Below are 18,278 nucleotides of genomic sequence, written 5' to 3' on the forward strand. Positions count from 1 at the left end.
AACTATTTTCAGTCCATATCCCTTCCCGATACTTAACTGGATATAAAAATATCTAGGTAAAAGTATGATTGATTCAATCGCCTTTTAAATCCAGGTTTTAACCATAACACTATTGACACCCAACACACACGCCGTGGTGACAGAATAACACCATGTGGTGACAGTAACACCATGGACCAACAAAAGGCACTGGGTGTTTTATATATACACAAACAAACCTCCAATATACACAAACACATATCCAGCATGTACAGGTGATTGTTACAACAAAGTGTAGATTCAATAAATGTACATGAATACGCAAAAAAATTTAAATGGGGGAAAAATTTTGGCTAGCTATTAAAAGCTATTTTCTTAATATATGACTAGCTTATAAAATTTGTTATAAAGAAATAAAAAAAAAAACAAGCTCTATGAGTTGTATAAAAATGTTACAAATATTTGTGGTCTGAAAAATGAGTAAAGATACTTTCAGAGCATTTTGTGTGGTAAGACTGTTTATATAAAAGTAGCAAAAGTAAACTATTGAGTAACCTTGCATAGCTTATTTTGCTGGTTTTTTTAAAGATTGATTATATAAGTACATCTTATTACACTCAGAGTGATGATTATACAGGTACGAAATGTATCATTTTACCGGTATAGTGAAAAAAATTATGTAACATTTGATAACATCTCAGGCAAACAAAGTCGTTCCATTTCAAGACAAAGTGATCTACAGATAGTAATTCTAGCCAATGTTGTTGGAATGCATGAGGAGCATTACAGCCTCTGTTTTTTAACAAATCATGTTTGGCATGGGCCATACAGTTTGCCAGAAGCCATTTGTAACAAATCATGTTTAGCATGGCCCATACAGTTTGCCAGAAGCCATTTGTAACAAATCATGTTTAGCATGGCCCATACAGTTTGCAAGAGGCCATTTGTAACAAATCATGTTTAGCATGGCCCATACAGTTTGCCAGAAGCCATTTGTAACAAATCATGTTTAGCATGGCCTATACAGTTTGCAAGAAGCCATTTGTAACAAATCATGTTTAGCATGGCCCATACAGTTTGCGAGAAGCCATTTGTAACAATCCATGTTTAGCATGGCCCATACAGTTTGCAAGAAGCCATTTGTAACAAATAATGTTTAGCATGGCCCATACAGTTTGCCAGAAGCCATTTGTAACAATCCATGTTTAGCATGGCCCATACAGTTTGCAAGAAGCCATTTGTAACAAATCATGTTTAGCATGGCCCATACAGTTTGCAAGAAGCCATTTGTAACAAATAATGTTTATCAGCATGCCAATCAATAACCGTTTGCAAGTTCCAAGTACTACAAATTTAAAAACAATCAGCTTAAAAACATCAGTCAAAAATCATTCAATTAATAATCATTTGATTTTAAGAGGTTAAATGCCTTACTAATTAATTTGACTTATAAAATCCAGTCATTATTTATTTTAGAAGGTCAATAATTACAATTTCAGCACTAGAATTAGGATCACTGCTCATGAGGTGATTAAACTTTTTTCATAATATCGTAAGTTCACTAATTATAAGAACATTATTTTTGTCAATAAATTGTCATCCCAGACATTTCAGGTCAAAATCATCAGATCAATTGTCTATTAGCATGAAATAATCACTAGGTTAATACAATGTTTGCATAAATATTAGATCAATGAAAAAAATAATGAGTATGTGTTTGTGTCTTGATTTATCATCGCTCAAATACTACTCACCAAACAAACATGTCTTTCATTTAAGTAACAAACTTCACTTCCAAGTATTTCATTATTTAAAACCAACTTCCAATAATTCAATAACATTTCCACCTATTGTTTTATTCATACAAAGAAATGCCTTAAAACAAATTAATATGTAACAACAGTTAAAATGTATTTACACTATTCACAAGTATATACAGAAGGCACTTTGAACTTGAGGGCTGGAAAAAGTTTAGTGATATTTACAATTAAATAAATAGAGTTATAAAAATATACCTTAATATACCTTAATTCACATAGGTTTACAAAAAACAGCAGACACTTTGAGCAGTCTTTGTCAGGAAAATCAATAGCATCAGTTTAAAAAATGAAGGTTCATTTATTGGATTTAGAAAAATTATTCTGCATGTTTTCCAATTTAATTTAGCATACTTGGTAAATTAAAATTTGAAATTAAACATTTATTTACCATCTATCTATATATATAATTCTCTTCTGGGAGCCGTTAGAAAACAAGCTGCCAGCGCGCGCCTTGCAGTCCCCTCTCTTCCTCTACCCCCCCACCCCCACCCCCCTCACTTGGTCAGGTGAGTTGTAGTTCACGCTAAATGTTTAGTTTGGTGACGGCTATTAGGGGCAGATAATTCAGTTTGAAACTATTTTAAACTTAGAGGAGGTAACTAGGAGGAGACTGCATTCACGGGGTGGGGGGTGGTGGTGGGGGGGGGGGGGGGGGGGGGTGGGGGGTTTCGGGGGGGAATGGGGGTTTAGTGTTTTAAAGCAAATATTTTCAGTGGCAGCATTGGTACTGTCGAATTCACAAATTATGAATTACTGAAAAGTAGAAAAAACAACAAATTATGAATTACTGAAAAGTAGAAAAAACAACAAAATAGCGGCGTATGATACACCGCGGGTCGGCTCGTATATATAATTCTCTTCTGGGATCAGTTAGAAAACAAGCTGCAAGCGCGCCTTTGCAGTCCCCTCTCTTCCTCTCTATCACTATCACTACCACCCCCACATGATCTGGTGAGCGGTGTTCACTCTGTTTACATTTTACAATCATAGAGATGGGTTTGGTGACGGCTATTAGGGGCAGATAATTTAGTTTGAAACGATTTTAAACTTAGAGGAGGTAACTAAGAGGAGGCTGCTTTCACGTGGGGGGGGGGGGGGGGGGGGGTAGTGTTTTTAAGCAAATATTTTCAATGGCAGCATTGGTACTGTCGAATTCACAAATTATAAATTACTGAAAAGTAGAAAAAAAAAAACAACTAAATAGCGGCGTATGATACGCAGCGGGTCAGCTCGTATACTTAATTTTCAGAATTATTAAATTAAGTGCAAGCTGGTATTTGCTTAGAGAAACATTTACATGTATTAAAATTGTAAATGAAAATTTTAGAGACATTTAAATGTATTCTCAACCTCATGTACGTGTGTGCACTTTTTTAGGTTAAAAATATTACACAAAATGGATAACCTGTGCTGCAAGCACATTCTCAACTTTTACAATTCTATATTCTTTAGGAATTTTTTATTTCATAAAGCCCACTAACTTTTCATTTTGTTTGTAAATGTATTTATTTTCTATTTTAAAAATAGAGACCCACATAAAATTCATAAAATTCAACCATAAAATATTTGGCTTCTTAAAAAAGAAATCTGGCACTTCTCAAGTTTTGGAGTTGCCAGAGATAAAAATGTTATACGATACTGGCATAAAAAGTTATATCAGCTGTCTGGTAATTAAGAATGTTTACATTTGGGAGCAACTAGAACTAGGTCCCACAACTGCTGCTGTTTATAAAATAATGCATACAGTGTGTTCACAGGAATGTTACAGAACAAGATATAAGATACTGGAAAAAATGGTCTGATGAATAGCTTCATCTAGTAATATCAACAACTGCTAGTACAGGAAAAATATGTTGAGCCAGCAACTTTCTGCACATCTTCTTTTGATTGGCTGACACTAAAATTTCACGCAGAAATGAAGTAGCAGCAGTATGACAAAATACTGACATTAATCAAAGTAATAGCACAAACAGGTAAGAAAGAATAAATAAAACATGAAAATCACACAGACAAAAAAATTCTGTTCTCACAACCACTGTGCTAAAATAATGATGTTGTTCACTGTTTACAAGTGGATGATTAAAAAATGTCGGATTGTGCTACAAATGGGTATTAAAATCAGAAACATGTTGATCCTGCTCGTCAAAACTCGCCCCTTCGTTAGCAATACCTTCAGTTTCATTGATATGTTCTTCTAATGACTGTAAAGTCTCCTCTAAAATGTGCCGATCTTCCGAAGCCATTCGCTGGTGTAGACTGTGTGGTTTGTTCCGTCCAGTCTGAGATAAAGTCTGGGTAGGGGAAGATGAGGACGACTGCAGGACACATGCAGTTTTATCAATGTGCTGCTGGTCACTGAGTTTCAGCTGAGCTGTGTTCCCCACCAACTCAGCCGCATCAACAGGCCGGGCCATTGCTCCTTCACTAGGTTCCAGAGTGTTGCCTGGGTCTGTCACCACCCAGGGGGAGTCATCTGTGTGATCAGAGTTACCTTCCCTTAGCGGGATAGAAGGCCTCCGTGAGGGCGCCCTGGACCTGTATGTGGGGGGTCTGGAGCTGGGCAGCTCGCTATCATGGGATAGTGAAATGTGAATGGCAGAGTGGACAGTGGAAGCACGAGAACGATATGAAGGTGGAGGTGAGGCTGGCAAGCTGCCGCCAGTTTCTGGAGGGGGAACTACTTCAGTCTGGTTCTGATAGTCTTGCATAGATGCTGCATAAGTGGGTGGTGGCCTTCTGTATTGAAACTCTGGGTACATAAAACCTTTCAGAGAAAAAAAAAGATTGTGAACTTAGGAAATGAATTTAGGAGAACAAGGCTTGGAAGGTAAAATAATTTAAATTAAGATGAGAGATGAAAGCTGTTAAGGTTAAGATGTTAAAAATATTTTGAACAACCAAGTCACATATGGCATGTGTTGGTAAAATCATGCAGCCTAGCAAAGTACATTTTCAAACTCAATAATCACAAACTAATTATGTGAAAAATTATTTTTTAAAAATCTTTTTTTAATTATAAACGAACTCACCACCAAACCATTGACCATCCCTGTTTCTGTGTCTACGAGGCCGCCTCTCTCTTGTTTGACCACCTTGAAAATGGCCGATGCCAAACAGTGCATGAAGGGGTTCATGACCTCGTGGTGTACACTTCCACCCCACCCCCACCACAATGACCAGGAGCACACCCAGACCTAAAATACAATGGTAAATAGTTCATCTTATGTTCACCCTTGACAGATAAGCATGTGTTGACTCTTGACAGGTCAACATGTGTCCACCTTACCCCTGACAGGTCAACATGTGTCCAACCCTGACAGGTCAACATGTGTCCACCCTACACCAGACAGGTCAACATGTGTCCACCCCAGAAAGGTCAACATGTGTCCACCCTACACCAGACAGGTCAACATGTGTCCACCCTACACCAGACAGGTCAACATGTGTCCACCCTACACCAGACAGGTCAACATATGTCCACCCTACACCAGACAGGTCAACATATGTCCACCCCTGACAGGTCAACATGTGTCCACCCTACACCAGACAGGTCAACATATGTCCACCCCTGACAGGTCAACATGTGTCCACCCTACACCAGACAGGTCAACATGTGTCCACCCTACACCAGACAGGTCAACATGTGTCCACCCTACCCCTGACAAGTCAACATGTGTCCACCCTACCCCTGACAAGTCAACATGTGTCCACCCCAGACAGGTCAACATGTGTCCACCCCTGACAGGTCAACATGTGTCCATCCCACCTCTACAATGATTTGTCCAAGTATCTGATTACAGCAGTGAGGTGGGGGAAAGCTAAATATAGGTAATGGTATGACCAGTTAAGATTTGGTTTATTTAATGATCTGAACAAATCTTAACATCAGTAGCCAACACAAAGTGTGCCTGACTTCCAGAGGAGACTTGAGCTTAAAATGAAGAGCGGAAAAAAATGTGAAATGAAAAGATAGAAATTAAACTGAAGCTCAACAAAAAATGTTGGACAAAAAAAATCATCACCAAAATAACTCTTTCAAAGTGAGAATGACAAAGGGATATAATAACATTTTTATCAATTTATTTAATAAAAAAAACACAAAAAAACAAGGAAATTAATTCCATTTAAACATGACACTCATGATTTTTTTTTTAAAACTGGGCAGACAAAGAATTAAAATGTTCAACAACCTCAGCCACATGCTGTGACATTACATCCTCTTTTAGATTTTATTTCTCCTCTGTGATGGTACTTAAAGATTTGTAAATAGCAGTCTTTTAACAAACACTTGTAAGGACAATAGACAAGGAAGAAGGGGAAGTAAATGTGGCAGTTGTTTCCTGTTATACTAAAATCCCTCAGTCTGAACAAAATATCCTATTGTATACCATGTGTGAGTTGGTGATAAAAAAGGTGACCTACTTAATGCTACTTTTATTTTTCTATGTGTGAAACAACCAGCCGAATTAATTAGGTTTGGGTAAGAAGGGCTATTGTTTTTTTATCATGACAATGTCAACTATGGCAGCAGTTTAGCATACACAAATAGTGAATGTGATGATTTAGTTTAGGACAACCTACAGCAGTTAACACACACAAATAGTGAATGTGATGTTTTAGGTAAGAAAACCTACATCAGATAGTGAATGTGATGTTTTAGTTAAGACAACCTACAGCAGATAGTGAATGTGATGTTTTAGTTAAGACAACCTACAGCAGATAGTGAATGTGATGTTTTAGTTAAGAAAACCTACATCAGATAGTGAATGTGGTGTTTTAGTTAAGAAAACCTACAGCAAATAGTAAATGTGACCATGGTTTTCATCCTGACAGTGTCCACCTAACTCTGGCATCAATTACAACGAGTGCACATCCAGTACTCACCTATAAACATGATAGCCAGAAACAGGAAACTGTTCCCTGCCGACCTAACAGCTGCCAGGACTATCCCAGTCACCACACAACACACCCCCAGCACTGACAGCACTATAAGAACCCATCGAAAAGATGTCACCGTGGCGATACATTTGACACACGGCTCCTTACACGTCCCTTCCTGGGTCTGTGTTGTCGAAGTGGACCGAGTCCTTGACCTCCTCTGCTGCCGATGCGGCCTGCTGTGATGGTGGGGGTGAGGTGCCCCTTCTAACGTCCGCCCTCGGTGATTGCGATGCTGTCTGTGTTGTCGTGTTTGAGGCAACATGTGGGAGTTGAGAATATCCGGAAGAGCTGATTCCATGGGGGCAGGTTCAGATAAGGGATGGCTTGAAGATGTGACTGTCTCCCGCGAGACATTAGCCTGCCTGTAGGTGGGCAGGCTGTGCTGAGATATGGCAGGCACAGACGGCTGGCGGACGGAGGGCTGGGGAGTTCTGGGCTCTGTAGAGAGAGGGTCAATGTGAGCTGTGACATTCCCGTGGCTGATCCGGTGCAGGTACTCCAGGGGTGGGTATAAGCCATCACCAGTGGCGACCACTGGGGCTTGTTCTGAGGTCATTTCAGTACAACATGGGTGGTACAAGCGAGGAGACACCAGCTGACCACATCAACACAAGCTCAGCTGCAAGCATAAACAAAACATTCTTATAATGTTAGCTTCAATCTCCATGGCGTTTTTATTCAAATGTGCTTACATAAATAAAAAAAACAGTTTAAAAATTAACAGAAAAGTAGAATAAAAGATAGTGTAATAAAAATTTATAACAAAAATCTTTTAAATACAAAAAAATAAAATAAGCATTTGTTTTCTTTAGGTATAACAAACTAAATCATTTTTTCGTTCCAAAGCCCTGAATGTCAATACTGTTTGAACCTAATGTTTTTTTATTTGTAAACCTTGAAAGAAATTTGAATTCTAATGGTTGCCACAAGCCCAACCAACTTACTCACCCACAGATAATTAACATAAAACTTGGTCAAAATAATGATCAAATTAGTGTACCAAATAGTCAAAGAAGTGATACTAATATTCTTGATGTAATGGTCAGAGGACCAGCAAATATGACAACTGTTAAACCACAGCCATAGCACAATAAGACCAGCACACACAACAACTGTTAAACCACAGCCATAGCACAATAAGACCAGCAATTACAACAATTGTTACACCACAGCCATAATAAAACAACAACCTACAAAGGCTTCACCCATTTAACATTTCCAAACAAACACACAGGAACACCTATATATACTGCAAGCCAAAAATTACAAAATGAATTTACATAATTTTACAATAAATTAACATATTTTCCCACTAGCGTTGTAGTAAACTACTGTTGATTAAATGTTGCTGACAACAACTCCAGTTTTGTCCAGGAAACACCACTTTTACTTATACTAGAACCAAAGAATCATTTATCCACGAAGGTAAAAAAAAAGACTAAAGACTATTTTGGTAGAAGTAAATCTTTTATAGGCAGAACTAAGGAAACCTGATATAGACCAGTTTGATGTAGGTAAGTTAAAAGGAGAATTAATGATGTTGCAGTCAATCTTAAGGGTCCTGCTAGAATATCAGTTACAGAGAGAATGGGAAATGGTGTTTACTGACTGGGCTGAGAGGTTTGTGTACAAGAAAGTTGTTCTCAGAGAAGTACATACTCTCAAACTAACCTGCTAACCCATAAACAGAGCAGTACATACTCTCAAACTAAGCTGCTAAGCCATAAACAGAGCAGTACATACTCTCAAACTAAGCTGCTAAGCCATAAACAGAGCAGTACATACACTCAAACTAACCTGCTAAGCCCTGAATGAGAGCAGTAAATACTCTCAAACTAAGCTGCTATACATAAAAAGAGCAGTACATACTCTAAAACTAAGCTGCTAAACCATAAACAGAGCACTAAAAAAACTCTCAAACAAAGCTGAAACCTGCTAACTCATAAACAGAGCAGTACATACGCTGGAACTAACCCAACCCATAAACAGAGCAGTACATACTTTCAAACTAACCCGCTAATCCATAAACAGAGCAGTACATACTCTCAAACTAAGCTGCTAACCATGAAAGGGATTATCACAAAAGCTTGGCCTTTTAATGACTTGCATTTTAATTTTCATCAACAAGTGTATGAATGTGTAACCTTGTACACAAAAACACACGATGCAGCACACTATAGCGCTACTGTGAAGATGTGTAATTATAAAACATGTTTTACAAGTCTATAAATGCGGTTCAAACTTGAGAACGTGCCAATTCCACGCAGAGTTGTTACTGTTACAATGCTATACACTAGTGTTTGACAAAAAACTATTAGGGGTCGTAGGCCTACATAAATGACTAAACACCATTGGGTAGGGCGGGTGATATTGTGACGAACTATTAATGAGGGGGGGGGGGCAAAAAGAGGGTGGGGAAAATGTAATGAAGCGAATATTATGTATTTCTTTAAACATTGACAGTTTTAAAAACTTTAAATTATCTTAGCTGTGGTTAACTTAGAGTTAATTACTCCCGTTGGGGCTGGGGCGTTGTGACGTTACTTTCAGAAGGGTCTAGATTTTCATGACGTTTTGTAACGTTGAGGGGTGGGAATCGCTTCAAATGTCGACGTAATCGTCATTTGCCGAGGACCCCCTCAACACGCATATTTTAAGTGACCATTCAACTGTGTAAAAAAAAAAAACTTCACCAGAATCCACTAGTCATACGTAGCGCCTAGAACAACAGCGGCGAGGTAGTGTGGGTCAGATAGGACACGACGTGAAATCATTTCACTGTTACATAACAATAGACGCAGCAGCCCGTACTTTCACACTTGCCGATAGGATTATAAAGCAGTCACGGTTTAGAGATTAAATAAATTTAAAGAAACAAAATTAAGTGATCGATATAATTACAAAGGACATGTAAAAGAAGTCTTAAAGACCTTAAGTACAGCGATGTATTCAATAGGTTAATAATGTGATTTAACGGTTTTTTTTTTAAATCTTGTTTTCTTAAATAATGTGTTTTGATCTGGACCCTTTTTCTGTAGTAGATTGTTGGATTAGATCCCTTTAATTTCATAGTTACAAACAATATCTTGCGTTTTTTATTAAAATAATCAATGCATTAATATACGTTCAGTATTAAGTTAAAATAACCTACACTTGAGATGCTCAACAATAGTATAAAATGAACCTAAACAGAAACATCTTATATTTAGGCATGTAAAACAAAAACACAAGGGGGAAAAACGGAAGCCTACAGAAAAGCAATCAATCATTCAGACAGACGCCAGCCCCACAGCAATCACAGCCAATGGGGATTTTCCAGAGGTTAAGTAAGGTAAGGAGATACCACGTTAAGACGCACTGACAGCTAGCCTGAGGGTCACTTCAACATCATTTCACGAACAACACCCATATCGAATCACCTCCTCCTCCACCCCCCCCCCTATAATGACAGGTAAAACAAATCTATTGGTGCGGCTAACATGAAAAGACGGTCATAAAACAACAGGTATATTGCTAGTTCTTGTACCATTACTAATTTTCTTTGACTATCGTTGATGATGTTCATTTACTTAGTCCCTCCAACCGATGTTGATGATGTTCATTTACTAAGTCGCTTCAACCATCGTTGATGATGCTCATTTACTAAGTCCCTTTAGCTATCGTTGATGATGTTCATTTACTAAGTCGCTTCCAATTTTGTTGCTCATACGTGTACGTGAGCCATAACGTATGGTTGTGAGTACACAGTCCACTAGGTTGTTTAAATGCCATAGAAATTATGTTATACCTCTTTGTGTGCTAGTGTGCTGCGTCCACGTCGTTCTGGAGTTCACATCATTTATAGAGCGTGATTTGGATGTGCCTTGAATTTACCCCCCCCCCCCCCCCAATGACCAAAAAGGGACTGTCCCACAGCCGCTCAAAAAGGGACGCCCCCTTCTTTTTCTAATTTGTTCTTATAATTGTAATGCTGGACGTAATTTCCTCCAACACATTCGGGTATAACGTGTCAACGTGTCGTCCGCCATTTGGCCCGTCGACACGATTTCAATCTGCTTTCTTTATGTAACTGATTTTTGGAGTTTCCTAGATGGGTTGATGTCCCTAATTGTTAAGCTTCGTCTGCCCGTGGCTCGAACTCGAGAAGAATAGGGTTTAGCAAGCATGAGTTTTACCGACCCGAGCCCTGGGACGGACCTACGGATGACCATGAAGTGACAGAGCTACGGATGACCATAAAGTGACGGACCTACGGATGACCAAAAAGTGACGGACCTACGGATGACCAAAAAGTGACGGACCTACGGATGACCAAAAAGTGACGGACCTACGGATGACCAAAAAGTGACGGACCTACGGATGACCAAAAAGTGACGGACCTACGGATGACCAAAAAGTGACGGACCTACGGATGACCAAAAAGTGACGGACCTACGGATGACCAAAAAGTGACGGACCTACGGATGACCAAAAAGTGACGGACCTACGGATGACCAAAAAGTGACGGACCTACGGATGACCAAAAAGTGACGGACCTACGGATGACCAAAAAGTGACGGACCTACGGATGACCAAAAAGTGACGGACCTACGGATGACCAAAAAGTGACGGACCTACGGATGACCAAAAAGTGACGGACCTACGGATGATCAAAAAAGTGACGGACCTACGGTTGACCAAAAAGTGACGGACCTACGGATGACCAAAAAGTGACGGACCTACGGATGATCAAAAAAGTGACGGACCTACGGTTGACCAAAAAGTGACGGAACTACGGATGACCAAAAAGTGACGGACCTACGGATGACCAAAAAGTGACGGACCTACGGATGACCAAAAAGTGACGGACCTAAGGATGACCAAAAAGTGACGGACCTACGGATGACCAAAAAAGTGATGGACCCACGGATGACCAAAAAGTTACGGACCTACGGATGACCAAAAAAGTGACGGAACTACGGATGACCAAAAAGTGACGGACCCACGGAAGACAATGACCAGGAAACGCATCTCGTGCTTACTCAACACGGGTCTCAGAGGAGATAGGGGTGGGGTGATAAAACAAACAACTACATTGTACGAGATATATCTACGAATTCAACTGTTCACCAGGAAGTACGGTGTGTGGGGGAGGGGGGGGGGGGGGTTATAAGGATGTTTAATAAATGCTCCTCGTCAAATCTTTATTATCATCTACAACTTCTCATTATCTAACACACACACACACACACACGCTACAAATATACCAGCTAGAACCGCTTTAAACAATTTCCCTGAACGTCAACTAAATCTGGTAACCAAATGTTTTGACTAGTGTATCACAGTGTAACGAACAATGACAATCTACAGAGCATCCAATATATCAGCCGTCATTCCAGAATTCAATAAGAAATGAAAAAAAAAAACACACACAATATAACCATGCTAAAAAAACACAACAATATTAACACATCCATGTTCTCAGCATAATTTCTGCCGTCATGTATAGTTTGTCATCATACATAGTTTTCCACCCCGTATAGCCTGTCTTCGCACATAGTTTTTCAAACCATTTATATAGCCTGTCTTCACACATAGTTTTTCACCCCGAAGAGCCTGTTATCATGCATACTTTGTTACTACGTATAGCCGGTCATCATACACAGTCTGTCACCCTGTATAGCCTGTCATCCTATATACCCTATTACTACATATAGCCTGTCATCCTATATACCCTATTACTACGTACAGCCTGTCATCCTATATACCCTATTACTACATATAGCCTGTCATCCTATATACCCTATTACTACATATAACCTGTCATCCTATACACCCTATAACTAGGTATAGCCGGTCATCTGAAACAATGCTCCTACCTGTTTATGAAATAGACCTCTGAAGTGAGGACAAGACTGTTATTCATAGAACAGGCCGAGGCGAAACAAATGGACACGGTTCGCTGGTTAAAAACAGGATATTTTCTTGTGTCAGTTACTGCATTGATAGCATCTCGACATTCGTTTACGATTGTCTAAAGGTATTTGTTTGTGACAAAGTATTTGCTTTCGGGTTCTGAAAATCCGCAAAAATAGAATCAGAAACACGAAGTAATAAAGCTTAACCAAAAAAAAAAAACCGCGATAATAGAATCAGAAACACGAACTAACGGAACTTAACAAACATGACTACGAAAATAGAATCAGAAACATGATCTAATAAAGCTTAGCAAAAAAAAAAAAATTCAACAACGCGAAATTAGAATCAAAAACACGAACTAACGCAGCTTAACACACACAAAATTATTTAAAAAATTAGAAACAGGAACCAACGTAACCATCGGGTGAGATTACCCACGAAACAATGTTAGAAGTGAATGGCTTTGGACACAGACCGTCAAAAACTAGGCACGATATGAACAATTCACGTCCACGTTAACTATAAACAATGCCATACATGGTGCACAGACAAACAACAAGAGGACTACATACAAAGTACTTGATGTGTTATCAAACAATACTGTCAAACAAGCACACAAAAAACTGACTTACATACGGACTACAATAAACCTTTTGTGCACAGCACAGACTCACATACAACACAACACAGGCACACACACACACACACAGACCAACAGGATTTCTGGATACATTACTTTACGAGATTTCTTAGTAAACTATTGGAGTTACATACTAACAACCAAAGATGACTTTCACGCAGACTGGCAAAGAAGACTTCCATAGAAGACATCAAATTATAGCCATACACACTGTAAACAGGACTAAAACATACAGCATAACTTCCATACCGACTACAGTAGGACACGCGTTCCAAGTATTTAACTGGGCTATATTCATTACACTACGGACTGGTATACACATAGTAAGATTCAATTTCTATATACATGACTAAATGGGTAATATATGTAAGCTATGAAACAGGCCTTACACGAAGCTTTGTGTACAAGACGCACCTTACAGAATAGTGGGCAGGACTTGGTGCAAATCACTTAACATACAACAAACTACCAAATAAGACACCAAGACATTATAGAAAACCACCAAACAGGGCACCATACAAACCACCACATAGGACTTCCATACAAATGACAAAACAGGACACCATACAAATCACCAATCATGACAATATACAAGCCACGAAACAAGACACCATACACACCACCCGATAAGAAACTACAAACATCAAACACCAGCTCCAAGAGAGAACGGATAGGATACCAGCGACCAGCCTCTAAGTGGAGTCCCTCCCGTTTATTTAATGACAGTACTTGCAGGCCTAAGCACTGTCGCAATGGAATGCTAAAAATACCCGTGCAAAAATATGCTTGATGTTTAACCATGTTAGCCTAGCATCAACTTACCTTTCATGTTTCTATGAAAACACCGTATCATTCAGACACTGTAGACAAGTCTCTCCCACTTAGCCACTAAATGAAAATGAGCTAAAAATAGCCACAACCACGCAGGTAACCTGCTCCAAGTCCGCGAAAAAATGTCAGACTTAGAGGACTCTAGGTAAAACTTTAAAAGGTATTAGCAACTGACCAGTCCTGTCGTGGTTTTTTTTTTTTAGCTCGTCTCTTACTGAAGGTTACATGCACGCTTCTTAAAGATGCATCGACGCATCTTCCTCATGGCGTGACGTAACAGATAACACAGAAAACACGCTGAGATTAAACACAACATTAGATAAGGTTTAGCCACTCTCACTTAAAATTATTTAATACACAAAACTGTTTTGAAATAATTATTTTTAAAAAAAAAGCATCTTAATTAAAAGTACTAAATCGTGGTTATGAAAAGCGGAGGAGTAAAATAAACTGAAAAAGCTTAAAAATATCATCTGGAATAAAAATAAACACAACCATTAAGTTATTACTGTAGCTTCAGCCAAGCTTCACCTTGTTATTTTGACAGACAGCTGGTTGAGTTATGTCGGAACACAGCACAAAGGTTAACTGCACAACAACATTTCCTAAAGCACTGACTAAGTTGTGAAAACTGTCCAGCAGGCTATAAGACCAAAATTTCTATATCCATCTTTTGTAATTAGTATTAACAGGATACACATTCTAAAACAATTAAGTATATATTATATGAATCTTGCACGTCAATATATAGAATTAGAATTTAAATACGTTTTTGTCAACATTAAAATGTAGTTAAAAAAAAAAAGAGCAATTGTAACAATAATAATTCAAATGTTTATACTTTGGGAATGAGAACAGTGTGAAGAAACAAATCTACACCACATATAAGGAAAATAAAAGATCAACAAACACATTCCAGCCCTGTACATAATGTACACACCATCTGAGATTCCAGACCCACACATAAACTAATGTACACAACATTTGAGATTCCAGCCCCCCCCCCCCCCCACACACACACACACAATGTACACAACATTGGAGATTCCAGCCCCACACAGAAACTAATATCTACACCATCTGAGATTCCAGCCCCACACATAATGTTCACACCATCTGAGATTCCAGCCCAACACATAATGTGTACACACCATTTGGGATTCCAGCCCCACACATAATGTACACAGCATCTGAGATTCCAGCCCCACACATAATGTACACACCATTTGGGATTCCAACCCCACACATAATGTACACAGCATCTGAGATTCCAGCCCCACACATAATGTACACACCATTTGGGATTCCAGCCCCACATATAATGTACACACCATTTGAGATTCCAGCCCCACATATAATGTACACACCATCTGAGATTCCAGCCTACACATAATGTACACACCATCTGAGATTCCAGCCCCACACATAATGTACACAGCATCTGAGATTCCAGCCCCACACATAATGTACACACCATTTAGGATTCCAGCCCCACACATAATGTACACAGCATCTGAGATTCCAGCCCCACACATAATGTACACACCATTTGGGATTCCAGCCCCACACATAATGTACACAGCATCTGAGATTCCAGCCCCACACATAATGTACACACCATTTGAGACTCCAGCCTACACATAATGTACACACCATTTGGGATTCCAGCCCCACACATAATGTACACAGCATCTGAGATTCTAGCCCCACACATAATGTACACACCATTTGGGATTCCAGCCCCACATATAATGTACACACCATTTGAGATTCCAGCCCCACATATAATGTACATACCATCTGAGATTCCAGCCTACACATAATGTACACACCATCTGAGATTCCAGCCCCACACATAATGTACACACCATTTGAGATTCCAGCCTACACATAATGTACACACCATTTGAGATTCCAGCCTACACATAATGTACACACCATTTGAGATTCCAGCCTACACATAATGTACACACCATTTGAGATTCCAGCCTACACATAATGTACACACCATTTGAGATTCCAGCCTACACATAATGTACACACCATCTGAGACTCCAGCCCCACACAGAAACTAATATCTACACCATCTGAGATTCCAGCCCCACACATAATGTCCACACCATTTGAGATTCCAGCCCCACACAATTAATGTACAGGAATTAAAAATGCTGCACTTTTACAAAGCACATATATTAGCAAACTAAATAAACTTTATAGAAGCCTAATGTAACTGTTTTTTTAAAGGTGCCAAAATTGGTGATGCTAAGATGTAAAACTGCTTGTAGTGATCAACTTTAATACTGGTATAGGAACTTAATTGTATCCAAAGTTCTATCTTAAGGCAAAAACTGTGTTAATGTTACGTTTACAACAATGTTAGTAAGGTGACTCCATCTACTCAACATCAAGGTCTTAATATATAAATAAGGTAATATTATAAATAGTGGGTTCTTATAATAAAATGTTGACAGCACAATAGAGTTGTAAAATACTGCTGGTAACATGTAATGGTGAGAGTTAGGATTTCATTATCAAGTTTTTTTTATTCAAAGTTTAAGGTAACACAAAATCATCCACTAGATCAGGGGTCTCCAAACTTTTCAGTCTGAGAGCCCGCATTAACTATCAAATTTCAGTTCGGGGGCCAGTTAATTTCAAACATGACTTTGATTTTTCTGGGCAAAGCTCCTCAGCCATCACCAACAAACGTTTTTTCCGTGGACAAAAAGATCGCAGTGGGCCGGATGAGAGGACCTCGCGGGTCGGATCCGGCCAGCGGGCCGTAATTTGGAGACCCCTGCACTAGATGAATGATCTCATAGAGAAAACAACATTGACTTCATAACAAATAGGTCTTCACAGCTTTTAAAATGTCTACTGATATTTTAATAAATAAGAACTAAATAGCCTGTTTACTATTTGGTCTAGTAGTATAGGACCTAAATATTATAATATTTGTTTATGTTTTAATAAGGTATTTTTGGCAAAGAGGTAAAGAAGACCTTTTTAGCAAAGAATTACAGATCTATAGAACTATAACTAGTATAACTGTAGACACCAGAGTTTCTTCCAGGAATCTCTTCGGGGAGGGTGCCCCCCCCCCCCCCCAAAGTAAGTCTACCGTCCCCACGAACGAAATGGATTTTATATGGAAATATATACATTTAACAGTGTCCGCCCCCCCCCCCCCTGAACGAAATGGAATTTATATATAAAATATACCTATACATTTAACACTGCCCCCCCCCCCCCCCAAGAAAGCCCCCCCCCCCCCCCCCCCGGAGAAAAAAGTCTGGAAGAAACACTGATAGACACAGGGAGGTACTGTATCATTGTTTAATACTAGATCTGTGTGTTTAGGCCTAATTGTTATTTAATTATTCATTTGAAGTAATTAGACTGGCCTGAATCATTAAATTCAAGATAATTTTTTTTTTAATTTTCAAGTTATTGTACCACACTAATTACAATTACTAGAGTAAGGCTTCTGCTTGAAATTTTAATAAAGAAGGCGTTGCCAAATAACTGTCTTTTTCTTAGAAGTCGTAGATCTATAAACTATAAATAATCTATAGCCGAGTGACTATAGCCTGCTACCACTGCTAGATCTATTTAATATCAGTACTTGTAGGCCTAGTAAGTAATATATTTAAATTATATATTTATTATAATTTATATTGTAATAAGTAAGTTAATAAACGTAATAAAATAAGACCTGTTTGTTACAATTAAGTATTTATTAAGTAAGTACTGTGTAGCAGACTGTAGATTGATAGTGGTTGTGTAAATTATTCTAAATAAATTAAATAAATAGGCTACTTATTTACTTTTATAAAGACTACGTAAAATAAACCTTACCTTTTCTTTCAGTGAACATTGTCATTGTTTAGTGTGGCTTCCGCTAACTTTTGTGGTTAGGGCTCAGAAGTCTCTGAAGTCTGAACTCAGGTCAATATCCCCATGGCCCAAATAATCCCTTTCTCGTTAGAATTTCTGTTATCTTTACTCCATCGATTTGTTTGCTCTAGATCTGTTTTTAAAACATAGAAGTCAAAACCTAACTGATATACTTTTTAGTTCTTTCTACCAACATCTAGATCTATAAAACTTAGGTGTAAGATCTAGACCTAGAGTCTAGATAACTGCAAACTTAACTAAATAAATAGGCC

At 38.6% G+C, this 18,278-nt stretch overlaps 1 protein-coding gene across 2 annotated transcripts; it reads right to left on the minus strand.

Annotated features, from left to right (window-relative positions):
* Window positions 1-2,888: 2,888 nt before the first annotated feature.
* LOC131954533 (uncharacterized) lies at window positions 2,889-18,263 on the minus strand. 2 transcript variants are annotated; one of them, XM_059318328.1, is made up of 4 exons: window positions 17,968-18,263; window positions 6,684-7,359; window positions 4,829-4,993; window positions 2,889-4,563 (listed from the first exon to the last, which is right to left on the minus strand). In XM_059318328.1, exons 2-4 carry the CDS (start codon window positions 7,294-7,296, stop codon window positions 3,899-3,901), a joined length of 1,443 nt encoding a protein of 480 aa, XP_059174311.1. In that variant the 5' UTR covers window positions 7,297-7,359; window positions 17,968-18,263; the 3' UTR covers window positions 2,889-3,898. The 2 variants fall into 2 exon arrangements, with proteins under 2 accessions (XP_059174311.1, XP_059174381.1); XM_059318398.1 differs by lacking the exon at window positions 17,968-18,263 and adding an exon at window positions 14,101-14,156.
* Between the last annotated feature and the right edge of the window lie 15 nt (window positions 18,264-18,278).

Source organism: Physella acuta, unplaced genomic scaffold, assembly GCF_028476545.2.
Source record: "Physella acuta isolate Inbredline_101_S28 unplaced genomic scaffold, ASM2847654v3 ptg000008l, whole genome shotgun sequence".
NCBI classification, from domain to species: Eukaryota; Metazoa; Mollusca; class Gastropoda; family Physidae; genus Physella; species Physella acuta.